Below are 12,123 nucleotides of genomic sequence, written 5' to 3'. Positions count from 1 at the left end.
TAGAATCTTCTGTGTTCCTAGTTAACCTTCATTATAGGTAAGCAGTCATGCTTGCCCTCTCTGCTTCCTAAGGCTATCAGTATCCTCCTGCCTCAGTCATCACTGTACTCAATCAGGACCCATTTTCATTCATATCATACAAATTCATGTCCCTGTAATCCAACACCACGTCTTCTGTGCCAACCACCTACCTGAATCTGACCTCCCAACTGTTCTTACCACTCACAATCCAGGGCTCTGGGTATTGTTAGAAAAATCCATGAAAACATGGTTATCAATCTTTCCTGGACATATTCATGATGTTTAACTTCAACGGCTCTTTATCCCTGACCAGGAGTGCCTTTTCTCTTGTAGAACCTGCTCCTGGCTGTTCTAAACTGTTTCTACAATCTCCTCTCACAGCAGATGACCACTCCTTCCTAACACTGTTGTCCATCTGTCCAACCAACCAATTTACTGTCCAAAGCTCTATGTTTTAACCAATCCTCTCTTTTGTCCCAGCACAGAAGAAGAGCTTTTCCCTTGGTGCCTCCAGGCCTCTCCTCAGTGCTAGAAGAACATTCTCTTGGCTCTTTTCCTCCTGCAAGCTACAACACACTTTCCCATACTCTTATACATTTTCTATAATTATAGCCCATGCTAGTTGACTCATTGCTCTCCTGAACTATTTGCATAGGACTTGAATCACTCAACCCAGAACCCTAACTAACACGGGAGTTAGGGGCACAGTGGAAAATCCACATGTAACTGATAGTCAGCCCTCCATATCCACGGATTCAGCCAACAGTAAACTGTGTAACACTGTAGTATTTACTACCGAAAAAAATCTGCGTATACCTAGACCCATGCAGTTCCATCCCATGTTGTCCAAGGGTCAACTGTATTCTCCTGGTTCCCATGCCATTTCCAACTCTTTATTTTCACTTCTCTCTAACCACTCTTTCCCACTTCCATCATCAGCTCGTCTTCTGGGCCATAAGTGCACATACCACCCACATCTCCCCATGGAACCTGAACTTCTATTGTATAGAAGTTTATGAAGGCTTAGGTATAAAGCACTTAAAAGTGTCAAGTCACCCCCACAGAAAAGCTTTTTCTGACCACCCCAGAGAGGGTCAGTCTCCCACAGTGGTTCATCTCTAACTAGAACAGATCACATTGCATGGCTATCTCTCTGATACTGGGACCAGAACTATGGTAGGCTGATGTTTCCTAAGAAAACATGGTCACCCCTCTCCACAACATTTCTTCCTTACCTAATATGTCTCCCACATGGCCACCAAATTAATCTCTCCTAAATCCCATATTGATCCTCTCATTCTTCTATCAAAAACTTCTAGCAATTTTCCCACAGCTTATAACAAAGATCAAAACTTCTTAGCCTGGCTCTTAAACGCCACATACGCCCAAAACTACCAACCAATCTTCTACTGATAACTTCTAAGAACCCTCTGCCTTATTCTACAAATATACACAGTACTTTCTCCCACCTGTGGCCTCCGCTCAAGCTCACTTATGTAACTGCCATGTCTTAGTTGTGTGATTCTCCCTCAGCTCAGGCAATGTTCCCCAGGAGTCAGGGCCTCCTTAAGGGCACCCTCCTCAAATTCCTCTTCCTCACCTATTGAGCAAAATGACACCAAACTGCTGAGTTCCTAGCCCATTCAGTCCACAAGCCGAGCACTTTATTTATGTGTATATATAACTCCCCAACAGGATGGTGAAGCCAGTGATATCAAAGATGACGTTTTAAATGTCTGTAACCCTCACTGTAACTGACAACCAACATATTTACCACCATCAGCATTTATTATAATGTGCCAGGTGCTGCTACAAATGCTTTACAACGATCTTGTGGGATATATACTACTATTTTTTCCATATGCGAATGGGCAGCCTGGGTCACAGACAGGGGCCTACACAGAACTTTGAACACAATGGGTACAAAATTATATCTGTGAGTGGATAAATGTATTACTAATAACCATGCTCTGATACTGCCACATAAGTTAATGTGTCAACGTAGAATGCTTTCCCATTCTTCCCAGCCCAGCAAAATCCTCCGAGCCTTCAAGACCCAATTCAAATGTCACCTTTTCAAGAAAGTCCCCTGCTAATACCCTGGCAAAGTTAGTTGCTCCTTCCAAAAACTGTCTTTAATACTTGTAATGTGTCTTCATTATAACACTAAGGTTATTTATAAGACTGCTCAGTTAGAATGGGTTTCTTCATGGCAGTTTGTTCAATACTTTTAATGCTCAGAACAACTAAATGGAAAGTAAAATGAATGTAATTTATATCTGCTGACCAAATGAAACAAAAAGAAATGGCATATCTTATTAGCAATATTTGATCATCATACTCACAAATCTTTTCTGTAACATTCAGTACATGTGTCAAGTTATAAAATCTGGTATGACTAAATCTAATTCAGAAGGTCTATTTTTTCTTTTAACATGTCCAAACAAAGCATTATTCTTAAGAAATGGAGAAGAGACTTACCAGTCTTCTCCTTTCTTCTTCTACTGCGATGAGTAGTCTTGCAAATTCTTTTAGTGACTGAGCTATTTAGAAGATAAGTTTAAAAAAAAAAAGCATTAACCTCTTTACATTGCTGATATCCAATTGCACAAGAATAAACATTACAATAAAGATATTTATGAATTTGTATATATTCTGTGGTGTTATGTTTTTATAAGCAGGAAACAGTATATACAATAGGATTTCAATGACTAACAGTTATATATAAGAGATGTTTGTGTGCTACAAATTGAAGTTTAGCACATATCAAGTATAATATTTTTTCTTCAAAGGCACTAAGGGAATATAGTTTATATATTTAATAAATAAAATTTACACAGTAATAAACAAAAGTATAGTACTGGAATCATTTCTAAACAGAATCCTACAAATAATAAATTCATTAAATCTATAAGGAGCAATAAATCCAGTACTAAGATGTACTCAGTAGCAGCCAGTAATGCAAAGTCTCCCACTGACTTCTTTCTTGAAGCTCAACACATATACACTTAAAAACAGATTCTGTATTCTGTATTACTGTATCACTCTCATATCCAAGGTACTTTAGACCTTTGCTAGTCAGAATGGTCAGAGGACCACCAGCATCAGGATTTTGGGAGCTTGCTCAGATGCTCAGGCCCCGGCCCAGAATCTGCATTTTAACAGGATCCCCAGTTGATCCCTTTGCACATTAAAGTTGAGAAGCACTGCCTTAGAAAACTATCTGAAGCTATATTGTTGAGGCTTGGGAAGTGTTCAGGAACTTTGGGAGGACAAACGAAAAAAATAAGTAAACAGGGAGTTACAATAGCATATTCTTCAAAAATGCACAGTGCCACACAGTAAACTGTGAAAGATTAATTCGTCGACATCAATTTCTGTAACTTATACTTAATGTGAATTATTAACTAAAGTTGGAATGTTTAGATTACAAAACTAACAAAAGAAATAAGGTAAATGCAAATTTTATTTTGATTTAAGCCTTGAACCTTCCCTTCTATGTCCTTATTCTTTAGGCTCCCACCTCTTCCTTCATCCATACTAATACTGAAAACATCCTGTGAGACCAGAAGTCTAGTAAGTCTGGCATAAAGTCTACAATAAAGGGAGGTGAGTGAGAACAACACATCAAGAGTCTTACCAACAAAACTCATTAAGAAAGAGAAAGAATATTTTCCATTTAAGAATTTAAAATTACAATCTTGGATTTTCTTCTCTCTTTTCAAAACCACTAGGCTTACACTAACTAAGCTGGTTTGAAATTCTATTCCTATGATTACTCCACACTGTATTTTATTCAGTTACCAAAACAGAAATCAAAGGATTACCTGGGAGACTCACATTAATCTCATAAACACAGTAATGGCCTTAAAGTAAGTGGAACTTTTCTAAAGTGTTTAAAATGTGATTTTAATTTCTGCAGAAATAACTATCATTGCTACATTACAACCCAGTTTTGACAACAATAAGTTGAAGAGAAAAGCATTTTACAAATAGATAGAAGATTTTAACTGGAGTGTGCAATAGCATATTATATGTTTGTACTTTCAGTAAAGAAATATCCAGTCATCATTCTGGCAGCTATCTACTGCCATTGAAGATCTGTTGTTGAGACTGGAAAAAGTCAACAAAACTTTGAATGATGGAAGGTAATGTTAACATGTCTGCAGAGAAAGAAGACAAAAAGTATGTCATTCTGGGCTACAGAAGGAGAGGCAACAGGTACTCCTGAGGTGAGAAAATAAGAGGAGATGTAAATAGAAAGAGTACACTAGTTGAAAGTCTGTATAAGAAGCACTTTAACCCCAGATTTTTAACTTCACACCGCCTAACCTTTTTAATAAATATCAAAACAAAAACAAAAAACCTTACTCTCATATGCTTCCTTTTATCAGAAGCTATTGGTTAACACACTCTCACAAAACTTGGGAACAAAACATGAAAAGAAAACATGAATTCTAGCAAAGCAAAGAAGGAAATGGAATTCTCAGGACAACACAGAGCTATTCTAGGACAACAGTTTTGCCAAAGGTCCAGAGAGGCTCTTGTCTACACTGGAGCAATAGGTTAGAAGCTCCAGGAAATGTCTACAGAGAAAGAAAAATAGAACTGATCAATATCCTGATGTGTCTAAATGTAATGAGAGGAAATTTACACTCCTTTTTTTTTTTTTTTTAAAGAAAACTCAAAGGCAATTATAGCTAGTGAGCAAAAATATTCAGGGAGAAAAAAAAATTCCAGAAGTTCCAAAAAGCAAAACTTGAATTTGCTGCGTGCCACAAATATTTACGTGGTATTTATATTGTATTAGGTATTGTAAGTAATCTAGAGATGACTGAAAGTAATACGGGAGGATATGCATAAGTTATATAGGTTATATGCAAATACTACAGGATTTTATATTAAGGACTTGAGCATTTGTGGATTCTGAAAGCTGCAAATACCAAGGGACAAGTGAATTAACTCCTGGGAAAACAAAGTTATACAAATAAGACAATCAAAATAATTGAAATAACTGAGTTGTGAGTAATATGTACAAAATCACTGACATAAACATTAAAAATTAAATTCATTTTGCCAAAATGAAGTTTTAACTCTATTGAGAGAAAGGGAAAGGAGCATGTTAGATAGTATGAACTCAAGACATAGTGTGACAACACTATGAAGTGAAAGGATGGTACATAAAACTAAAAAACCAAAAAACAAAACAACAAGAAAAACTCAAGAAGTAGCAAGGTAATCATGGTGTTGAAAGAAACTGAGGAATGGCTAAAAGTTCAAAGTGGTCTTGAGACAGGAAAGAAGGGAGCAGGGCACCACCTTTAAAAGGATGACACAGCCATTAGGAAGAACAGGATAGGACAAAAACTGGTTAGAACCCATTAGGCCCAAGATGGCAGAAGACTGGACTTCCAGTAGACCTTGAGCCTCATTATACACTCACTGTAATACTTAGCATATGCTAAATGACACACCCACAGGTGCCGTAACCATAAAAGACCAAAAAATGGGCGGTGGCACAATTCCTGGAAATCTCCGCCCCCTCCCCAAAATAGTTAGAATAATCCTCCCCCTCCTTAGCCTATGAAATTACCCAGCCCATAAAAACTAGCCACCCCGTATTTCGGGGCTGCTCTGCTTTCTTAGACAGACCATATTCTGCCTATGGAATGTCTATCTCTCTAAATAAACTTGCTTTCACTTTACTATGGCTCACTCTTGAATGCTTTCCTGCGCAAAGCCAAGGACCCTCACTTGGTGGTGCGTCCCAGGGACTCGCCCAAGACCTGGGACATGACCACCCTCTGATACCCCATTCTCCTGTAACAGTCTTTCTGAGGAATTAAGTGGCAAGGACTGGTAGAAAAGGAGATTGCTAGTTTTTGTAAAGCCTAAAAAATAATCTATAACTTTTTAAACAAATAATGAAAAACACTTTATTTTCTTATTAGCCTACACCCTAGGAGGGCACAGACCACATATTAATTTTCTCAAAGGGTAAATAAATATCTAGCACAGAGAAGCCTGTCAGCAGGTATTTTTTGAAATAAATGAGATTATAACTTGATTTTAGACTGACATGGGTATACTAGAACCTTCCAGTTGATCAACCCAGAAAATGCTCACTGGCCTACGTAGCAGCACCCTAGTGGTCCCAGGGAGTATTTTACGATGATGACTTCAGAAATCCAAAGGTTTCCCCAAGGTAACTGCTACTCCAAAATTGTGGTGTTGCCTTAAATCAGATTTTGGTTACAAGGAAGGAAACTCAAAGTTCTCATTTTGCTGCTGTACCTCTTTGTCCAAAACTTAATGGCCATTTTCTGCTTTACTTGAATGGTTTTCTGGTCTGTTTCCCTTACAAATACTATTTATAGACTCAGTATGACAATAGTAGATTATAATGAGGAAGTCTGGGGAGAAATTTTAACATTTGCAAAAGCAACTGCTTGTCTGGTTCCTCACAACGAAAACAACTCTCCTTCCAGCAGTTTTCTGGGTCTGCCCCAATTTGACAGTAACTTTTGTTCCCTCTTTTTCTTTGGTTCATTTTTCAGGGAAATGACTTCAAAAAAACTAAGACTGTTCTCTCTAAATATTATAGTCCTAGTTCTATAAAAGTATACTATGTTTCTTGGTCCAAATGAAGCTTTCAGATTCATCATTTGTTCTATAAGAAACAGTCAGGAACACTAAATAATTTATTTCATGAATTAGGGACAGTGGCCTACTAACTTTTTAAACCCATATCTATTGTTTTTCCCTAAATATTTTTCTTTATAATGATGTCAAAGTATCACATTAATAGTTTACTAAACACAACATAACAAGGAAAGAAAACAGAAATTAACAATCCTATAACGCAAGTATAAAATAATTCAAGGTATTATCACATAAATTGGGTTTTAGGAGAAAGGGCAGATGGATAGCCAGTCACTTCCCTGCCTGCCCCACCCTCAAAGTCTAACAGGTACCTCCGACACAAATCAGGCAGATCCAAGCTGCCTAGTTAGTGTTCCTCAGCAGTACTCTAGAGATTAGAAGCCAGTATTAGAATCTCTGGTGCATGAGACCCACAAATGCCTTAAGAGGCCGTGAAAACTAGAGGGAGTCTATTCTCCACCAGACCTTGGGCACAAAACATATAAAATGACTCTCTCGGCACTCATCACAAGGCCTTATACAAAATGGCTATGGATTTTGTGACTGCTTGAGCCACTTTTTCTAAGACTTTGCTTAAGCAAAATCTGAAAACATTTTTTATTACATGCAAATTTCTGATACCCGAATATTTTCTCTTATAATCAATTATTTGTGATGCTCCATATTTTATTTATTAATATTCACATAAATAAAAACCACTGCATTATCTGATTTGGGGGGTCCAGACTAACACTGAATATAACAGCTGGTCCTGCAATGATAGATCTTGACGATACCTAGGTGGTATGAAAGGAGTTTGATTTAGTGAGAGTAATATTCCAAAAACAATACTTAATACACAGTGGGCTTTCAGTAGATGAATTTAACAATACATTCCCACCATCTATTTGCTCTATAAGGAGAAACATACCAACTCTTATTCTAGACTTCATAAAATATTATGAAAAGGATAGGCCAGATACTTTGGAAAATTATGTTAGCTATCCACATTCTTGCCACCTGCATGAAACTTTCCTGGCTGTATTTGCCAGTAATAATCTTTCCCCTTCCTGACCATCTGGACCATGAGATTACTGGAGAGCAATCAAAATGTAGCTTTATATATAAATTTTAACTTTCCAAAAAAATTATTGAGGTCAAGAACACTGCTATAGGTTTCCTTTTTACCTCCACAATGTGATATTGGAAAAATACTTTTGGAACAAAAGAAATCTATTATTCAGATGCATTTATGACAGGTCCCAAGAGCATAAACATTCACAAAGACAACAGTTGAATTATACCTAGATGGTGAAGAAGTACGATAATGGCTTCTGTATTTACCAATATCGTAAATTCTGAAACATTCCTGAACTGTATAAAATATCTATTTCCTAACAAATTTTTTCAGCAGGCTTAAATTCATCCTACTATTTCTAACTGTGGAAAATCTGTTTAGTGTCTGGAAGTAAGAATGAGCGAGAATAGAGAAAATTATTCCCTGTTCATTGTTGATATAATTCCACAACCTTAAGTACTAAGCATTATATACTATGAAATGTTTCAGCAATTGAACAGTTTGGGTTTACAGATTTCACAACTATAAGAACTGAAAAAGCATGTCTCTCTCGCATCTAACCAACATTTATATCATAGTCAGACAATGATGTGCTACATATTTCTCCTAGGAGTCTTTCCTCAAACCTAAACAGCATAAACACATACTCAAAAAAAAACAAAAAAGTACAGATCACAAATCAGTGACATATACAATTATGTCCACAACACATTTTTTTCACTTTATTAGAGTGAGCAAATCACTTACGAAGTTCAGATAATGCTGATGAATAGAGGGGAACTGGGTTAGCAGTAGGATTTAGACTTGATTAAATCTCAAGGAAAACATGAAAACCTGGAAAAGTCTATAAAAGCCAGATTGCACCAATGCAATCATATTTTATAAGTCCAGATGATGCCCCAACAGTCGCTTGACTTTTCTATTTGGGTGTGAGTAGGCTCTGTAAAGCTTCTTCTCTGGCACTGACTTTTCATGAAGAATAGGAGCAAGGCTATAAAACATCAGTACTGAACTGAGGATCTGAGCCAGAGCAGGTGAATCCATCATATCCTTCTAGGCCACATGGAGAATTATTAGAATAGAATCAACCTACATAGCCAAGGGACACCCAGCATTACACTACAAAAGCATGCAGTGACCTAACAGGGTATCACATCAGCAGTTCAGGCCTGGAACTTCCACTGAGGGAGTTTTAATTCTCTGAACACTAAAAAGATCAAAGGTAGCATACTGGCTGAAGCATCCAGTGGAAAGTTTTGGTTCAGGAACAATTTAACCCATAAACAGAGCAGGCAGCAAGGTCAGCTTGTGGCATGCCTGAATAATAAATACTATGTCTACAAAACAGAGTGATATAAAAATTGACACCAACTCTCCCACCAGATATTGCAAGTCTTTGGTAACAATTAATATCCCTGCTGACGGGCTGTCCATTCTGTCTGCAATATTGGCATTATTTGCAACCACAAACTCTAGTTATTAGTTTCCAAAAGCCACAACATCAGATAAGATTTTTCCACTCTATTTGTGGCTTCAAGCTCCATGGATGCCTAGTTGCAAAGCCAATAAATTGCTTCCTAAACCAACAGAAAAAAAAAAAAAGTCACAGGCCCACTGTGGAATGCCGACAGGTCACTGCAATACACCTGGTACTCAGAGGAACTGATCTTTCTTCTAGAGCTTCACAGCCCAGCCTGGTGGAATCCAAGGTCTCACGAAAACACAGGCAAATTTAGTTCTCTTTGAGGTAACTAAACTGGGTTCTCCACAATGTCCTCCAGGTGGTCAGTCTTTTTTTTTTTCATTGACAAACAAATCAAAAAGCAAGATTAATCTTGAAAACAAGCCCCTGAAAACTGGCATTTACATTTTTTTATATCCTACCAATGCATCATTGTGTAGCATTGTATTCAGGTGAATTGGGCTTCAGTAAATATGAGATGTATCAAGTTGGAAGAGCATATTAGATATTATTTTGGTAATAAAAGGTTAATATTATAGCATAGTTTTCTAATTAAGCATTAAAGAACAATAAGAAATGCACAACCTGCAAATGAAAACAGTCGTAAAATTAAACTTTTATCCAGTTGACCAGGTACTCTGCAGACTTAGGAACTACCTTTTTTCTGCTTCATCACTTGTTCCATACTGCCATCAGCTATGCTATAATCTGTCTGTCCAGTACTTGGATGCCAGTGTAGACTCTGAACAGGACACAGGAACAGAATCCTCACTTTGGAATCCACTGGCTTAATATCAAGTGATCTGTTTCTGCTTTCTCTTGTTCCTGTTCATCCTCTAACCATATTAGCCAGATTCTTTGCAGGGGTTCTAACCAGTAATATGTCTCCTTACTACTGTTACAGATTGATAACTACTAAAAGTGAGGAGAATTATGATTCCAAGACAAAAGTCACAGTGGATGCACAGAAATAATTCTAGACTATATGTCTAATGATTTTCCTTCATATACTCTCTCTGAACAGGGATAGGACCTTTCAGTAATATCTGCTTTGAAACTGCCAAACTACCAGGTAGTCTGAGAATTCTAGTATTATCTCTATATATAGACAGATAGGTAGATATAGATATAGATGTATAGACTGGGCTTGTTATTTTATATAGATATAGATATAAAGTATATAACAATTCACATAAGGCCAAGTTTTGACAAATGAACACATGCAAATACAGAAAGGTGGCCTTTCAATTTTACACAAGTCGAAAATTTGATTCCAGCTGGTTTCTCCCAAGACTTCATCCCACTACTCATTACTTCAAATGAATTTCATCTGAATTCTAGTTAAATTTTTTTTGTTTTTTACTATGAAATTTTATGTTGATGCAATAAGTACTGTTGTGCATGACATCGTCTACAAGCCACATATATATTTTTTTTTCCAAGCACACATATTAATTAGAAAATTAAGAACTGTGCTTTTCTTTTTTTTTTTTTTTTAAATATCTTTATTGGAGTATAATTGCTTTACAATGGTATGTTAGTTTCAGCTTCACAACAAAATGAATCAGTTATATATATACATATATTCCCATATCTCTTCCAGCTTGTGTCTCCCTCCCTCCCACCCTCCCTATCCCACCCCTCCAGGCTGTCACAAAGCACCGAGCTGATCTCCCTGTGCTATGCGGCTGCTTCCCACTAGCTATCTACCTTACGTTTGGTAGTGTATATATGTCCATGCCTCTTTATCGCTTTGTCACCGTTTACACTTCCCCCTCCCCATAGCCTCAAGTCCATTCTCTAGTAAGTCTGTGTCTTTATTCCTGTTTCACCCCTAGGTTTTTCATGACATTTTTTTTTTTTAATTCCATATATATGTGTTAGCATACGGTATTTGTCTCTCTCTTTCTGACTTACTTCACTCTGTATGACAGACTCTAGGTCTATCCACCTCACTACAAATAGCTCAATTTCGTCTCTTTTTATGGCTGAGTAATATTCCATTGTATATATGTGCCACATCTTCTTTATCCATTCATCCGATGATGGACACTTAGGTTGTTTCCATCTCCGGGCTATTGTAAATAGAGCTACAATGAACATTTTGGTACATGACTCTTTTTGAATTATGGTTTTCTCAGGGTATATGCCCAGTAGTGGGATTGCTGGGTCATATGGTAGTTCTATTTGTAGCTTTTTAAGGAACCTCCATACTGTTCTCCACAGTGGCTGTATCAATTTACATTCCCACCAACAGTGTAAGAGGGTTCCCTTTTCTCCACACCCTCTCCAGCATTTATTGTTTCTAGATTTTTTGATGATGGCCATTCTGACTGGTGTGAGATGATATCTCATTGTAGTTTTGATTTGCATTTCTCTCATGATTAGTGATGTTGAGCATTCTCTCATGTGTTTGTTGGCACTCTGTATATCTTCTTTGGAGAAATGTCTATTTAGGTCTTCTGCCTATTTTTGGATTGGGTTGTTTGTTTTTTTGTTATTCAGCTGCATGAGCTGCTTATAAATTTTGGAGATCAATCCTTTGTCAGTTGCTTCATTTGCAAATATTTTCTCCCATTCTGAGGGTTGTCTTTTGGTCTTGTTTATGGTTTCCTTTGCTGCGCAAAAGCTTTTAAGGTTCATTAGGTCCCATTTGTTTACTCTTGTTTTTATTTCCATTACTCTAGGAGGTGGGTCAGAAAGAATCTTGCTGTGATTTATGTCATAGAGTGTTCTGCCTATGTTTTCCTCTAAGAGTTTGATAGTTTCTGGCCTTACATTTAGGTCTTTAATCCATTTTGAGCTTATTTTTGTGTATGGTGTTAGGGAGTGATCTAACTTCATACTTTTACATGTAGCTGTCCAGTTTTCCCAGCACCACTTATTGAATAGGCTGTCCTTTCTCCACGGTACATTTCTG

The 12,123-nt window shown here is 37.2% G+C and overlaps 1 protein-coding gene across 2 annotated transcripts in view; it reads right to left on the bottom strand.

The window, feature by feature from the left end:
- The window catches only part of ARHGAP42 (Rho GTPase activating protein 42), a 297,503-nt gene that overhangs the window by 192,639 nt on the left and 92,741 nt on the right, over positions 1-12,123 (bottom strand). For both annotated transcript variants that reach the window (XM_027087755.1, XM_027087756.1), the window contains exon 3: positions 2,503-2,564. In XM_027087755.1, coding sequence (XP_026943556.1) covers positions 2,503-2,564 — 62 coding nt within the window. The remainder of the gene's footprint in view (positions 1-2,502; positions 2,565-12,123) is intronic.

The sequence above is a fragment of the Aethalodelphis obliquidens genome, unplaced genomic scaffold (assembly GCF_003676395.1).
Source record: "Aethalodelphis obliquidens isolate GAN/ISIS:26980383/991018 unplaced genomic scaffold, ASM367639v1 scaffold60, whole genome shotgun sequence".
NCBI classification, from domain to species: domain Eukaryota; kingdom Metazoa; phylum Chordata; class Mammalia; order Artiodactyla; family Delphinidae; genus Aethalodelphis; species Aethalodelphis obliquidens.
This window is presented reverse-complemented; position numbering and strand designations above follow the sequence as displayed.